We start from the raw sequence: 16,589 nt of genomic DNA, 5'->3' as shown, positions 1-16,589 counted from the left end.
TCTTGTTTAATACCAAATCTCTTGTATAATGCCAGAAGCCTTGCATGATTCAACATACGTTTCAAAATTAGTCTTAGCACTATATCTAATTTTTTCCTCTATGAATTTTTCCAGAACTCTGATCCTATCTTTTTCTGTGAAACAACTCGATAAAATGTATTAGGTTTATCGAACAACATCATTGACATAAAATACATGATTTCTGAATAAATATGATGTTATTGATGTGAATAAATAGTCAATAATATAGAATACAGCAAAGTATTGAATCCAGAACCATTTCATGAGTTCCCAGAAACCAGTTCGATACGTGAATTCCATTTCAGAAATTGACAAAAAGATGGAGAGAGATAGTGTGGGTGGTGGAGAGGGGGCAGACAGTAGAATACTTGATTTTCTGAAATAATTATTGAATACAGAAGTCGTGCTCTTTTGATAATATACGCACCTTTCCATTTTCCACGAAATTGGTGACTCACTGATTCTTCTCAACACAGAATGAATCTGATAGTGCTCCACATCTTGACGTCTTCTATCAATTATACTGAATTTCTCTCTTGATTGAAAAGGAACCGATTGATCTACAGTAAGACGGGCGGTTGTTTGAATTTGAGATGTTGGAAATGAAGGAAATTGGATAGTGTCCGTGAGGAATAGTTCTGACTGAAAATTAATATTTTTGATAGTTTTCTGATAAGGTAACTCACATCAATAATCGAATGATAATCCAGTTTCATTTTCAGAGAGAATGCATAGATTACTGTATTAATTGATAGATTTTGAGTGCTCATTTGGAATTGAATATTCAGATTTCGATTCGGTTTCTGGTAGAGAGCAGTCTGAAACAATGACTTTCTACAGTTTTCACTCCGAATCTTACATTTTCTGAATTTGAATCTGAGAAATGATGCAAAATCTGAGAAGTGGATAACTGATCGGGAGAAGCAGCTGAATTCAATACAGAGTACGAAGAAGAGATTATCGATCTGTCATGTCCTGAAGAGTATAACTTTCGGAGAAGGGAGCAAAGAGATTTGACCTACCGAAAGCATAAACTATAAAGTCTCCAGTGACAGATACATCAGGAACTTCTCGAAATGTATTCGTCTTTTTCCAGAGACCCTGTCAAAATTCATTATTGAAACCGACAGATGAATACCAAAAGAGAAAACTTACATCCGTCAGAAAGATGATGAGAATTGGTAGAAAATATCGGAATATATTTATCGATTTGATATAAAATGCAGCCCAACTGCATTCAGAAGACCGGTAGGTACGGTAGACTGGCTGGAATAACTGGATAGTTTATAGTATGAAATGATAAAGAACAAACCTCTCTGAAAATCTCGATATGTGGCATTTCTCAGCTATTTTTCCAGTTTCAGAAATCGAGGAGCTGTGTAGATTACGGCCTGCAAATATGAGAAAACAAACGGATTATTTTCAGAATATTCAAACTACCTGAAAAAAACAGATCCAAGTGATAATAACGAGTAAAAGTGAGAAGTAGTGAACGACGTTTTGTTGAGCAATTGCTGGCGAAGAAGGCATCAAGAAAAGGGGAAAGGGAAGGTATGGAACGGATGAAATATTCAGTTTCCATGGTGATTTGGACGAGAAAGAGAGAGAAGAAGAAGGGAAAGGAGAGAAGCAGATGTTTGGCGAGAGGAGGAGAAGAAGAAGGATAAGAATTGAATGCGGGGAAGAAAAAGGAGGAAGTGGGAATGAATGAAGATGTAAAATTTTACATTTATTCTCTGTTCTCTCAAAAAATTGAAATCAACAGATGATCTGAAACTTCGTATCACGCTCCCAAAGTTTTACTCACTTATTTAAATTCTATTTGCATTTCAGTAGCCCGAAATTCAATGAAATGTCTATGAATTCATCTAAAATGCTCGAGTTCTTTAGAAAATGTGCCATATGAAAAACAAAAAAAACAATGTCTGACAGTTTTACTCATTTATTCCAAACACTATTTATAATCATAAAAGTTAAATAGCGAAAAATCGAGTAGGAGTGACTATAACCAGCACCATTATTCTCCTTTGGTGTCCTCCTCACTCATTGGGCATTGCACTTTCTCGAGGTTTCTCATTTGGATGATCGAAACTCCTCCATCAGCTGACACGTAACAGATTGCTCCGAAATTCTGTAATTTAAATCGATTTCTCCATTGACACAATTTGAAAAGCACAAACATCTGTGTCGTCGGAATAGTTCGAAGCGGAGAATATGGTGACAAGCTGGGTTGAGTAGAACTCGAAACCCTGGTGTTTTGACTGAAGAATTTCTAGATTGGACAGCAATTCATAACTGTGTACTTACCTGATGTCCTCGAATAACCAACTCAATATCTAAATTCTCACAGAACCATCCCACCGCTGACTCGTTATACTCTGTCCCGAGTCCTCGCACTGGATTCTTGATAAAACGGGGGTACCTGAAAGAAATTGATGATACATTTAGAGAGAGGCTTCTATCAACTCACTTTGAGTGGTAACCCTTACGACGAGCCGGCATAGGATCACTCCAAAGTAAGTCTAAAACAATATTAGAGATATCGGTAATTGGTCGATTGATCTATAAATCAAAAATTAATGTGGAATTTGTGAAAATATCAACACTCACGTTTTCGATATCTTTCAGAGTTCTCAAATCCGGTGATATTCCGCCATGCATGCACAAAATACGTTCGCTGATAACCGCAGCAAGTGGCAGGAAACAAAACACCTCATTATACAGATTCCAAAGTTCTGTTCCTGGTCCCTCCTTGAATTTTTCGATCAGTTCATCTCGAAATCCATAATTCGCATTCACGCTTGGCGTTTCATGATTTCCTCTAATCAATGTGATATTATTGTAGTATAGTTTGAGCGAAAAGAGTAGAACCATGATTTGGATAGAATTCACTCCTCTGTCAACGTAGTCTCCGAGGAATAGATATCTGGAAGAAAAGCCAAATTATGGAAAGAATTCCACACAAAAATCTATTCGTTTCTGATATTTTAATTGAATTTACAGCAATTTTTCGAGATTTTTGGCATTTTTTGCTCGAAATTTAACTATAATCACAGAAACGAATTATCTGAAATCAAGAACATACTTGCTTGTTGCGAACGGTGTGCAGTCAAAACTAGCGGGAAAATTCTCTGGATCAACATGCAAGATTCGGACCAAGTCGATGAATTGGCCGTGTGTATCCGCCACAACAACAACCGGTGCCTTTACAAATGCTAAAGTTGGTTCTGATTTCAATCTCTCTATCATATCTAATGCCAAATCTTTTAGTTCTTGAGCTTGGTAGGGGATCTGGAATTTTGTTTTATTATTGATCTCATATTCTAGTTTTTTCCACAATACCGGACGGTGATTAGCATATACATGCGCCCGAAGATGGCGTTTTAGTAGCGATCGAACGTCAGATTTATAGTCTGGAAAAAAGTTAACATACATTTTCTTAATCAGAATACATACCTGTCATTTTCAGTTTTCGATTCGTTTTCTTTTGGTGACCACGAAACTTATCAGAAATTTCAAGAATATGTAAAACAGAAACTCCTCCTGCTCTTGGTAAAACTGAATTTTCACCGAATGCCACGTATTGAGAAGCGACGAGAAACACGTCACCGGAGCATACGGTAAGGAAAATAAGCTCACGTGAAATATCCAATAAGTTCACGCGAAATATGCTTTTCTGTTTTTCATTAAATGAACAGCTGTGTAGTTTGTTTTTCTTATTATATTTTCTGTAGTTATTTTTGTTGTTTTATTTTTTGCCTTTTCTCCATTGATTTTCATTGAATAAACTATTTTTCATCTTCTTTAATGCATAAAGCTCTTCCTCGAAATTGTAAATTCGAGTTTGAAAAAAGAGCGAGAGAGCTGAGATTCATGTGCTAAAACAAGAGAGACGCAGAGAAAGGCGCGCATTGGAGCGCGTTTGTACATTTCTTTCATTATTTATTTATTTTTCTTAAATATTTTACTTTCCGTTGTTTCCTATCTTTTCCTTTCATTTTCATCTTTCAAGTACCAAATTTTCCTTTGAAAACCGAAAATTCCAATGTCAGAGGGTAATGACGAGGCGAAAAAGAATCGAAAAGAGAAGGGGAAACTCGTTTTCTAACCAAGGCCATTCTCGTGGTTACAACAATCTCTGAATGCATTGTGAAACAGACAAAAAACTATAACGTTTCGTATACACAAAATCAACGTCATAATCCCTGATTCAATCCCTCTCGTTCTCGTAGAGATTGGAAAATCGTTTTCGTTTTTTTCTTTTGATTTTTCCCATTTTTTTCCATTTTCCATCGTTAATTTCTGTGGGGAATTGCCATTAATCGCAATATTTCAATTATTTCTTCTCTAAAAAATTCCCGCAATAAAATCCTGATTTTTATCTGTGATCTCCGGTGCTGAATGTTTGAAGCATGATTTTCGCTACATATCCTATGACAGCTATTCCTTTCTTCTTGATTTTTGGACTTTTCTACTCAAAATGGTTCAAAATCATCGAAAAGCTGCCAAATTTGCATGTTTTGTATCCATTTTTCTTGATTTTTCGACCTCCCATTCGTCATTTTCTCTCCCATTTGTTTACTCTCTTTGTTTCATTGCTCCCCGCAGTCTCAGCTGCCAATTCTCATGATTTGCCACGAATTTTCGTTATGAAATTGAGATTTTCATAAATATTTCGAAACTGAGAGATTTGCGAGAGAGAGACAATTCTGTGATTTTACAAATTTTCTTCGGCATTTTGAGTCATTTCGCTATTGAAAAAAACGGGAAATCTGTATTTTTAACACTGTTCTATCAAATTTATTCTCACCTTTCTAAATAAATTCATTGATTATCAAAACTGCATATGGCTTCTCGAAGACAAAAACAAGATTTCAATTTCGAAAAGTTTTGCTTCTTTGCGGTGACAAATTAACTTTTTATAATCAAAATTCATCGTGTTTTCTTCAATTTTCACACTGAAAAAACCGAAATTTTATTCGATTTCTCTGTCATTTTAATTTTAATAGCTTGAATTTGACTATGAAGAGGACTGCAATATTGCATATACTGTTCATATGAATGAAATTTCGCTTTTTTCGGTGTGAAAATTGAAGAAAGCGATGAATTTCGATCATCAGAATATGTACTCAAAATATTTCCGTTTCGATAATTTGCATATCATTTTTCAGCATGGACTTCCATTTTACTGATGAAATCTTTACTTTGGTCAGCTGAACTTTCACTTTCAATGTCATCGTTCTATTTCCTCTATTTCCTTTCCAAACTAATTCTCCCAATTCCATCCTTATATGTGTAATTCCAGGCTCAAAATCATCCATTTACCCCTGCATGCTTCCGTTCGATCCGCATGCTGAGCCCCAGACGTGTCCGTAATTATTCGTTATCGATGGCAACTCGTGGAGCATGTGGAGTTCTTCTCGTTTTTCTATTCATTTTTGGTATATTTTCGACTTTTCTCCGGAATCCCTGAACTTATTCATTTGATTTTCAGTACTGATCTCAAATACATCAAATAAATCGATATCCAGTGACAGAGTAGAACAAAGAGAACGTATAGTTAATGGATTGGATGTGGAAGGACAAGGTGATGAACCAATTATTGAGGCGAATAAGTGAGTTTTACGAGCAAAAAACTCTTCTGAAACAGCTTTTACGAAAATCTTACGTTCACGTGAACTCTATTTTCTTCCAGAAATGCGATCTCCGATGATACTGTCTCTTCACTACTAGAACGAATCAAATTGCTTGAAGACGAGTTATCATCGATGAGAACACGGATGGATGATGCTGAAAATCGAGAGGGAAATGTTGAAAATGGCGATGAAATTGTTGCGCCGTTACCAACGACGTATGTATTGACTCAATGGTTTCAGCTGAAATTTTTTTCTTTTAGAAAATCGTTCCCATCAGTCCGTTATCGAAACGAAGAGACGCGAAAACGTATTCTGATTACTGGCGGTGCTGGATTTGTTGGATCTCATTTAGTTGACAAATTAATGTTGGATGGACATGAAATAATTGCATTGGATAACTACTTTACTGGAAGAAAGAAGAATATCGAGCATTGGATTGGACATCCGAACTTTGAAATGGTTCATCACGATGTTGTTAATCCGTATTTTGTAGAAGTCGATCAGATTTATCATCTGGCATCACCTGCTTCACCACCACATTATATGTATAATCCTGTGAAAACCATCAAAACGAATACACTGGGAACGATTAATATGCTCGGATTGGCTAAGTTAGTTTCACTGAAACTGTTTTAGCGCTCTTTGTTTCTTGCAAGCTGCGATCTTTCTTGCTAAAACTGTGCAATGTTGTTTCACAATGACCAGAAGTCTAACAAGGGAAGTCTTTGGAGACGCCGCTTTCAAATGATCTATAAATTTGGTCATAGGTACTTTCGATTACGGAGAGTCCATTTCTGCCATCAAAATCAGCCAAATGTCTCTTTGAGTCGAGTTATAAGCTCTCAAACTTTTCATATGGTTAAGTGTTTTCACATGGAATTCCAAAGAGGCGGCATATACGCAACCCCGCGGATCATCTGTGCTCGTACGTCACAAAAATAAGAATAGCGTATATTATTTGCCGATTTGGAAATCCATTTGAAAAAGCTTAACAATATCAAAAGTTTGAGAGTTCATAATTCGGCTCGCAGTGACATTTAGCAGGTTTTGACTTCAGAAATGGACTCTACGTAGTCGAAAATACCTAGGAATTTATAGGTCGTTTGAAAATGGAGCCTCCAAAGACTTCTCTTGTAAAACTTTAATTTTTCAATTGATTTCGTCAAGAAACATCCCAAATATAACAACTTATTGAATTCATTCCAGACGCGTGAAAGCCACCGTTCTTCTCGCCTCCACCTCTGAAGTATACGGTGATCCAGAAGTCCATCCCCAACCGGAAACCTACTGGGGGCACGTGAACACAATCGGACCACGAGCATGTTATGACGAAGGTAAACGAGTCGCTGAAAGTCTGATGGTTGCATACAATAAACAAGAGAATGTTCAAATTCGAATCGCTCGAATTTTCAATACATTCGGTCCGAGAATGCATATGAATGATGGGAGAGTTGTGTCGAACTTTATCATTCAAGCTCTTCAGGATAAACCGATAACGGTGAGCTATTACAATGTGTTATTCGTTTTATTTTATTTTCTTCAGATCTATGGAAACGGAACCCAAACCCGCTCGTTCCAATATGTGACTGATCTGGTTGACGGTCTCATCAAGTTGATGAATAGTAACTATTCTCTGCCCGTCAATATCGGAAATCCAGAGGAACACACAATCGGGCAATTCGCTGCAATCATCCGAGATCTTGTTCCTGGTTCTCAAAGTGAAATAATCAATCAAGAATCACAACAGGATGATCCACAACAACGGAGACCGGATATCCGACGAGCAGCTGAACAGATTCAATGGAGACCACAAGTATTGATGAAGGATGGATTATTGAAGACAATTGAGTACTTCCGAGCGGAAATTGATCGGAATAAGAGAGGAGGAAAGCCACCGCCAGAGCCAGTTAGGCATGGTGGATTGGAGAGTCGACGATAAATTCATTTTTGTGAATCGATAATTATCGGTGCATAGTAGTCGATCGATTTAAAGGCGCATGCACACAAAGGCGCAAGTCATTTTCAACAATCAATTTTCCACTGTTTTTTTTTCTCAAATTACTCAATTTTTTCCACAAATCAATCACATTCACTCCCTGGCATTATTTTCTATCAAATACGGGCATTTTTTTATTGCATAATTCTAGGCATTTTCTCTCGAACGCTTTCATTCATTCATTATGTTTCCAGTTTTCCGAATTTTCCCCGGTTTTCTCAAGTTTTGTTTCTTTCCTCCCAAAATCAGCATCATCTCTGAAATACGCGGTTCAATTCATTCGTTTCTTTGTATGAGATTCCCTTTCAAATTTTGCTTTCATCGTCTTTTAATTGTGTATATTTACCTCATTGAGTCTACAGAGTTTTATTGCATTTTCTTCCATAGCTTTCAATTTCAAAATAGCATTTTTAGCATTTTTATAGTTTGAAAATAAAGGAAAATTCAGATTGTGAGAAGATTTTTCGAGAGACTAACGTTTTTTTGTTGTTGTGTTTGTGAGTGTGTTTTCGTTTTGGTTTGGAGTAATCCAAGATTCTATTTTTTCTGATTTTCTTTTGTGATTTTAACAGTTTGAAGCGGTTTGTAACAGATTTCAGTGCATTTTCAAGCAAAAATTGAACAGAAATGTTCAGAAAGTTTCTACTTCCCGACAAGAAAAATTGATTTTGCTGGGTAGAGTTTTCTTTTAAAAAATTATCAACATTCATAGAAACGGCAACTTTACTTTGTGGCTTGTAGATGTTTATGTAGAAATCGCGAAACATAATTATTTCGAGTAAAACGGTCGTTTGCTGTTAAAAAAGTCAGAAACGTTCTGTCAGACTTGGATCTTTCTAACGAACAATTTTCACTAACTTTCTTTGTTTTTGCTTGAAAATGTATTTTTTCCAATATTTTTTCTCTCAAGATCTCCTTCTATTTACCTAAAACTCCCAGAAATGGCGTCAGAACCAATGGAAGAAGATGACAGTTTCAATCAACCGGTTCCCCGCTCAACACCATATATCCCCCCTCAACAATCAAAGAAAGAGGACTCTGATCCAGAATCAGATGATTCATTCGAAACATTTGCACCGACTCAAACTACGAATGGAGGATCTTTGAAGAGTTCAGCTAGTAGTACACAATCTACAGGCATTAGTGAGTTTTTTGGAAAAGGAATTTCATAATTGAATGAATATTTCAGAAGCCCCTCTTCCACCGTCTCGACCATTCCAGCCACCGGCACCTCCTTTTGGCACACAGAATGTTGCTCCAGGAGCACAGAAGTATAGCTCGAGTGAGTAAAACAACTGGAGTAACAAATTAACCGGTGCCCGCACAAAATAAGCTTTCTATAGGGGGTTAGCATGACTTTTAGCGCTTACAAGGGAAGTCTTTGGAGACGCGGTTTTTCAAATGATCTGTAAATTTGTTTATAGGCCCTTTCGACTACGGGGAGTCCATTTCTGCATTCAAAACTGCTAAATGTCTCTGCGAGCCGAGTTGTGAGCTCTCAATATTTTCATATGGTCAACTCCACGTGAAAAAGCTTGGCCATATGAAAGTTTGAGAGCTCATAACTCGGCTCGCAGACACATTTAGCCGAGTTTGATGGCAAAAATGGACTCCCCGTAGTCGAAAGTACCTATTAACAAATTTACAGATCGTTTAAAAGCCGCGTCTCCACAGGCCCTTGTTAGAGAGATTTTGCTTTGCAAAATTGACAAATCTGAGTTAGAGAACATTGCCTGAAACTAATTTTTGCCCCAGCATTGTCGAAGAATTTCGTTAATTCTAACCTTCTTTAATCCCGTTTCATTCTAGAGCCCCTCCCACCTCAACTCCAACGATCTCAGTACTCTCATGCTCCGCCTCCATCCATCACTTCAACATATATCCAATCGAGTCAACAAATGTCACAAAGAGTAGTAGTTCAACCATTTCGACCAGTTATCAATCAACAGAATACGAATAAAATCGGAGTTCATTCGGCAGTGACGAATACAAAAAAGAATGGGGATGTGACGACTCAACAGCAGAGTAAGTAGAGAAGCATGAAATAGAAGTGTTTCAAAATAAAATTTCAGAACCAACATCATCTCAAGCACCAGCATCACCTAACTCATTGGCACGACATCGAAGTGCAAATTCTGGGTTGAGAAAGTGAGTTTTCGGAGACATCCGGACATCTAGGACACACAGATATTATCAAGGCACGCTTCTTACAACTACGCTCCACCGAAATCTCCTTGAAAAATGTCTCGTTTTCTCTGAGTCTCTCAATTTCGCCCACAATTTCCTTGGGTTTCGTTAGAGCGCGGTTGTAAGAATCGTGTCGTGCTATTACTCAAACAAATGAAAGTTTTAAGAGAAGAACTGCAAATATAATAATGTTCAGTTCTCCATTCCAAACTCCTGCTCTCCGAACGGGTAACATCTTCATTCCCCGTACAACTCCACCATCAGATCCATCTTCTCGTCCAGCGACTCCATCTGGTGATGTTCTGATGCTTAGGGATCAACTGGAGAACGAGAAACGAAAGGTTATGAGGTTACAAACCGAATTTCAGAAGGATGTGAGTCAAAGTCTTGCTTAAAAATAAACTGTTTTTCATGTTCAGGCGAAGAAAAAAGAGGATGAACATCAGCGGAATCTGGCGGCGAAAGATTTGATAATTGACAAACAGAAAAAAGATTTAGAAATGTTCAAATCGACGATTGCATGTCGGAAGACTGATATCCCTACCTCCTCCTCATTCTCTGCTCCATCTCCTATTCTAAAAACACCGAAAATTCCGAATACAATACGACCGATGGCTACAAGTACTCCCACTCTATCGTCAACTTCTGAAATCAAAAAAGTGTATCCGAAAATCCCGGCGGCGGAACCGAAAGTGAAGACACCTCGTCGGAGGGCTCCCATGACGAATTTCGGACATATTTCTGCATTTCGACATCCATTGAAAGATGATGAAGAAGATGATACGTTTCAGATGAATGCGAGTTTTGAGCCATCAGCAACGTCGACACCAAAAATGAGTGGATTAGTGAGGACAGGTGAGACGAAAAGGAAACGTTAGGAGGGGGATTGAAAACTTTAATTGTTAGCTACTGTTGTATGGAGTGAAAATTTTCATTTTCCGGAATCCGGAATAAAATTTTCGAAATCCGGAATCAAAATTCAAAATAACATGAGATAATTCTGCAGATTCTACCATTTTCAGGTCTCCGCCGCCCTCTGGACCTTGGTGATGACGGTGATGAAAATATACGAGGAGCACCGACACCGAAGCGAAAACCCGTGGTGTTCAAAGAGAAACGGAAGAAGCGGACACGGAAAGAAGTTCAGGAGAAGATTCAGAAGATTTGGGAGGGAATCGACAAGGATTCCACTAGACTTTCCACGATTCTCAATCGGAAAGATGTAGAGAAACCAGTGGAAAAACCACCGGAAAGCATGGAAACAGAATATATAGGATTCGGGGAAAAATACGATTGGGTGGATCGGATATTGACGAAAAAGATGGAATCGGTTGAATTACGGAAGACACAACCCGTTCAAACGGAGAGATTCTTGTCGGCACGAATAAGGAATCGGGTTATGAATGAGGCGGAGCAAAGGAAGACGATCATGAAGAATTGTGCAAACTGCCATATGGATGTAGAGATTTCGAAACCAGAGGAAATCCCGAAAACGGAGAGAAGAATAGGAAGAAAGAAAGTGAAGAAAGAGCCGAAAGAATGGGAAATCAGAGAGAGTGATCGACGGGATTTGCTGAAAAAAGAAGCAGAAGAACGACGATGTCTTCATTACACAACAATGCTTCATTCGATTAATCGGAAGGGAATCGAAGAAATTGAAGGAATGAAGAAGAAGAATGAGTTGGCTGAGCAGCAATATCGGAAGAGAGTTGAGGCTGTCAAGGTGAGACAAGATTATACAATACCGCTTAAAAGTATATTAAGTTTTGCTTTTTCAGTTGAAAATGCCCAACTTTTAGAGGGTGTCATAGTAAAACTAACTGTCACACAAGATAAATTTTTCTGGATCAAACAGACCAAGGATAGAGCTTCATTTTTGTAGTTGATAACTTTTTTGTACGAGAACATCCTAGAGAGTTATGGTTATTTTAAGACGGCAGTTCAAAAATCGCACTGTTTTGGGACAATCAGAATTACCATAACACACTTTCAAAGTTGGGAATTTTCAACTGAAAAAGGCGAAACTTAATACACTTTTGAGTGGTACTGTAGATTTATTGGTTTTTAGGATTTTGGGAATTCCTTAGAATCGATAATAAAACTTCCTATTTTCAGATCCGAAATCTGGACGAAATCCGAGAGGAAAAACTCCAAGAATGGAGGAAACAAATCGTGTCGAATCTGGAAGAAAACAGTGATCAACAGTCATGTTTCGAGATTAGAGAAGTCGGACGAAATGAGGATTATATTTGGACAGAAGATGAAAGAGATTACGATGCCAAGTTCCCAGAACCGTTAGTTTTTTTTTTCATTTTTATATGAAACGAAAACTCAAAATATTTTATTTTATCGGGAAGTCGATCAGGAATACCTGGATTATATGAATTCGTTCCCGAGACCGCCCCCACGAGTCAATCCGAATGATCCTAGATACTTTTTGAAATAGAATCTTCGGGTTTCAGATTTAGATTGCAAAAGTCTGAGGGTTTTTGTCAAAAAAAAAACTCAATTTTCAATCGATTCCGTAAATTTAGTCTAAAATTTATCAAAAACATGTTTTTTTTTTCGAAATATCCACCTCAAAATCATAGTTTTCACTCAAAATGTCTATTTTGACTTGATTTCTCGAAAATTCCAACAAAAAAGTGTCATCAAAATCGAATGTTCGTGAAAACAAACAAAACTTCTTTATTTCCATCACTTTTACTCCGAAAGTAAGCTATTCCACGTATATTCGGCGCAAAGTTCCCTTATTTTTCATAATTTTTGTCTCAAAATGCTCCGAATTCATCTCAAAACACTACAGATTTCCCGTAGTTCTTTTTCTCTCAAATTCCCGTTCTCCCAACAAAGCTTTGTACAAAGCAAAACAAATATTCGAATGGTAATTTATTTCGAATTTTTTATTCTTCCAGATATCACCATCCCAAATCATCCTTATGCCATCAATGTCAATCCCACCAACAACGACAACGACGAATTTGCAGAAAAGAATGGGAACAGAGTCGAATCAAATTAAAATGTCTAGAAGAATTCGGAAATGAACGAAGAGAACAAATGAGAAATGCTTCACTTCTGACGAAAAGTCGAATCGAGGCGGCTGATAAGAGTTTATTCAGAGAAAATGGAGTTGTTGAGACAGGACTTCGGAATGATGACGTCGACGAAGAATATGACAGTTTCATGTGAATCTTTTTGTTGTTATTTTTAGAAATAGCTGAAAATTCTCGAAATTTTCAGAATTCCCCTGTTATCTCCCACGCTTTTTTTCAGTTTTTGTTCCACTTCACTATTATAATATTTATGGTTTTCCCTTTTTCCCCCTTTGAATCCAATCCATTTTTTTGTTAAATGACCGGTAAAGATTTTTTTTATTGCCCAAAATGTGTTCGCAATGAATTTCTCGCTTATGTCAATTTCTTGTCAAAATTCTGACCAGAAAACAATTTGTGGACTCGGTGATATTAATTAGAAGATAAGAGAGAGGAATCTCTTCTCTTATCAAAAGAAACACGTGCATTCGGCATTTCAATGCACATTTTCACTTTTTCAATGCTACTAGACTCTTTCATTTTGGACACTTTTTTATTTTTATATCATTTTCTACTGAAAATCTGAAAATCTTTCCAGTAATGACCATTCAAAAAGGAGTTTATCTCCTTTTTGTCCTCTTTCAAGTCTTAAATTGTCAAACTGTTGATGTCAGTAAACGAGTCGATTGTTATCCTGAACCCGGAGCTTCACAAGATTCATGTCAGTCGAGAGGTTGTATTTGGACAGAAGCACCGGTAAGGAAGTACGCTCTATTGAGAATACGAAGAGAGTTCGGTGGAGCGAGTTTGCAACATTTTTGTATGACTAATAGATATTAGCACGGCGCGCTTCTTACAACCGCGCTCTACCGAAACCGAAGGAAATTGTGTGCGAAATTGAGAGAATCAGAGAAAAGAAATATTTTTCAAGGGAATTTCGGTGGACCGCAGTTGTAAGAACTGAAATTCAATAATTCAAATTTCCCTGACTACAGTAATCCTCACAGGACATTGATACGCATTTAATGGCAACAGCAGAAGAAGGTTTTTTCGATTCACTTCCGAAACTATTGAAACAGCAAAATATTTCATTTTATAACTATTTTGAAAATGCGCTTTAAATTGTTAGGAGTTATCATCAGTTTATTCCAGATCTACAGTAATCCTTTCAGAGTGGCTCTCCAGTCGGAACTCCATGGTGTTATTACCCAACTGAATCCGGATTCACTGTGCAATCGACTGGAACCAATTCCTTTGTGTTGGCAGCCAAGACAAGTGAGTTTCCGAAATAAACAGGTTTGAAAAGAAACTGTTAATTGCATTCCTTTGTTTGAATGATTTCATTTAAACAGTACATTATACAGTACTCTGCAAAAAGATACGCACTTCGGCCGTTTTCAGATGAAATTGTCCAATTTTGAGAGTGTTTCATGGTAATTCTGATTGTCCCATCGAGTAGATTTTGAAAGAAATATACAGATCAAAAGTAGAGCTTCATTTTTGTAGTTGACAACTTTTCTGTACGGGCACTCCCTAACAAGTTTTATATCGACAAAGTAATTTCTCCCTCAAATCGCCAATTTTAGTGAAAATTATGAGATTTTTGAGCTGTCCCCTTAAAATGACCATAACTCTTTAGGGAGTGCCCGCACAAAAAAGTTGTCAACTACAAAAATGAAGCTCTACTTTTAATCTTTATAATTCTTTTAAAATCTACTCGATGGGACAATCAGAATTACCATGAAACACTCTCAAAGTTTGACAATTTCAACTGAAAACGGACAATACTGTAAATGCTAAATATGCCCGCAATAGTGAAATTCTCAAAGTGATTCTGATGATCTCATTTCCTTGAAACTGTAATTTTCCAAAATGTAGTTTGTGTATTGTTGACGTCAACTCCCCTCTCTCTCTCTTTTTTTTTCGCCTTTTCCATGCAAATCAAAGATCGAAAAGTGTACACATAGTTTATGACAATCACAGGGAGTGCCTACTTCTCAAGTGCTCCATTTTTTTGGTCGGCAAAGAAGAAAAAAGTGACCAGTGTACTTGAACAGAGGATGGGTGGGAATGGGGGAAAGATGGAAAGAGCAAGAATGGAATCTGGAGAGAAAGTTACTGTTTCAGAAGAGAGTTTTGAATAGACGAGAGAATGGAATTGACGGAAATGTTGTTTTAAAAGGGATTGTTTCAACACTAGAAAGTTCTTTATAATGAATTCTGGAAAGACTTGAAGGTTAGATTCAAACAATTTATCGGTAGAGAGGTTCTAGGTTTGAGTTTGACATGTCATAAATAAGAAATTAAATACAAAAACTTCAAAGAACTATAAAAAACTACTGTCCTTTCATGATTTTTTTTGAAAACCAACTTCCACATATACACATGTTAATAAAAGCTGAGACTTGGTTTGGCTCTATCAGATATCTTTGGAACAGAGAATTTTTTTTTAATTGGTCTCAAAAACACAACTATTCTGTTTTAAGACTCAACATTCAGGCTTGGTTTCACGGAATACTTGACTAGAAAGAAATACAAAAAGAAATATAAAAACAGGTTCAAATTATTTGCTATTTCTCCTAACTTCTGAATCAGTGCCTGTGAAAATTCCTTCATCATTTTTCCATTTTTCCTGTTTCAATTAAAACTGAAAATCATTCAAACAACAAAAAATACCAATGCATAAGTTGGAAAAAAATAAAATCTTTCCCCGAAATCCAAACTTTTCACATTTCAGAAAATCCATTTGGCGATAACATCTCTCCACTCAACGTGAAATACTCAACAAACGGAGCAACTCTTCTGCTCACAATTGGAAATGACGATAGATATGTTCCCCCGGTGAACATTCCAAAGAAGCCATCAACATCTACTGAATCTCTGAAATTCACATCTGGAAATATCGGGTCTTCTGATATTTTCAGTTTTAAAGTGACGAGAGCAAGTACTGGAATCGCTCTGTGGGATACGAGTATTGGTTGGTTTTACTATTAGAAAATTCAGTTTAGAAATTTATTTGAGATTTTGGTGAAATATTAAATTATCATAGTAAAATTATAGTGATCGAGATAAGTAAAAGTTATTGGTGTTTCTCGAAACAGTAATTTTCATTTTAAATTTCACTTTTCCAGGAGGAATGCAGTTCGCTGACAAGTTTATTCAAATCGGCACATATCTACCAACCAAGAATATCTTTGGTTTTGGAGATCATATTCACAAGAAGATGAAGGTTAGTTCGAACGGGTCTCTGTGTGTCCAGATGTCCAGAAGTTGCTGGAATGAATGAGTTGAGCTGCTCAAATTGATAGCCTATATATTACTCTGTCGGTTTGTCGGTTTGTCCGAATGTCTCGAATACTCGAAACACAAGTAGTAGGAAGTGTAGATCGGACCATTTGTCCGGATGTCCAGAAAGCAACTTCCACTACTAGCATTAGTTAGCTGATTGAATAAAGGAATTAGGTTGTCTGTCCGTGCATCGGTTAGTTCGGATATCCGGATAGCAGGAGTTAAAACCAAAAAAGGGACATACTGTTGCTTTATCGTCGGTTTGTACAAATGACCATATGAGCTGAGTTAGTTTTATGATATCAACTACGCACTGCCAATTGTCATCCAACTTTTTAACTGTAAGTCACTTGAAACAGAAACAAATTTTTTGTATACAAAATCACATGTATTTATTTCGAATAGAGTCGAGGATGTTGAAGCGGAAAG

At 37.0% G+C, this 16,589-nt stretch overlaps 5 protein-coding genes across 5 annotated transcripts; 3 read left to right on the top strand and 2 right to left on the bottom strand.

The window, feature by feature from the left end:
- Positions 1 to 165: 165 nt before the first annotated feature.
- GCK72_015136 (uncharacterized protein) lies at positions 166 to 1,360 on the bottom strand (the record flags this gene model as incomplete). The annotated part of the gene is made up of 5 exons (XM_053730652.1): positions 166 to 397; positions 449 to 663; positions 708 to 839; positions 1,177 to 1,287; positions 1,334 to 1,360. The coding sequence occupies 5 exons, from the start codon at positions 1,358 to 1,360 to the stop codon at positions 166 to 168; spliced, it is 717 nt and encodes a 238-aa protein (XP_053585424.1).
- A 678-nt stretch (positions 1,361 to 2,038) lies between these two features.
- On the bottom strand, positions 2,039 to 3,484 carry GCK72_015135 (uncharacterized protein; the record flags this gene model as incomplete). The annotated part of the gene is made up of 7 exons (XM_053730651.1): positions 2,039 to 2,152; positions 2,202 to 2,282; positions 2,329 to 2,443; positions 2,492 to 2,583; positions 2,632 to 2,947; positions 3,107 to 3,434; positions 3,478 to 3,484. 7 exons carry the CDS (start codon positions 3,482 to 3,484, stop codon positions 2,039 to 2,041), a joined length of 1,053 nt encoding a protein of 350 aa, XP_053585423.1.
- Positions 3,485 to 5,371: 1,887 nt separating this feature from the next.
- On the top strand, positions 5,372 to 7,596 carry GCK72_015134 (uncharacterized protein; the record flags this gene model as incomplete). The annotated part of the gene is made up of 6 exons (XM_053730650.1): positions 5,372 to 5,462; positions 5,516 to 5,636; positions 5,717 to 5,872; positions 5,918 to 6,268; positions 6,864 to 7,155; positions 7,201 to 7,596. The coding sequence occupies 6 exons, from the start codon at positions 5,372 to 5,374 to the stop codon at positions 7,594 to 7,596; spliced, it is 1,407 nt and encodes a 468-aa protein (XP_053585422.1).
- Positions 7,597 to 8,594: 998 nt separating this feature from the next.
- On the top strand, positions 8,595 to 13,029 carry GCK72_015133 (uncharacterized protein; the record flags this gene model as incomplete). The annotated part of the gene is made up of 9 exons (XM_003094577.2): positions 8,595 to 8,796; positions 8,843 to 8,935; positions 9,463 to 9,678; positions 9,726 to 9,801; positions 10,037 to 10,214; positions 10,260 to 10,695; positions 10,863 to 11,563; positions 11,956 to 12,134; positions 12,756 to 13,029. 9 exons carry the CDS (start codon positions 8,595 to 8,597, stop codon positions 13,027 to 13,029), a joined length of 2,355 nt encoding a protein of 784 aa, XP_003094625.2.
- A 443-nt stretch (positions 13,030 to 13,472) lies between these two features.
- On the top strand, positions 13,473 to 16,158 carry GCK72_015132 (uncharacterized protein; the record flags this gene model as incomplete). The annotated part of the gene is made up of 4 exons (XM_003094567.2): positions 13,473 to 13,628; positions 14,045 to 14,147; positions 15,610 to 15,849; positions 16,004 to 16,158. 4 exons carry the CDS (start codon positions 13,473 to 13,475, stop codon positions 16,156 to 16,158), a joined length of 654 nt encoding a protein of 217 aa, XP_003094615.2.
- Between the last annotated feature and the right edge of the window lie 431 nt (positions 16,159 to 16,589).

Source organism: Caenorhabditis remanei, chromosome IV (assembly GCF_010183535.1).
Source record: "Caenorhabditis remanei strain PX506 chromosome IV, whole genome shotgun sequence".
NCBI lineage: Eukaryota > Metazoa > Nematoda > Chromadorea > Rhabditida > Rhabditidae > Caenorhabditis > Caenorhabditis remanei.
This window is presented reverse-complemented; position numbering and strand designations above follow the sequence as displayed.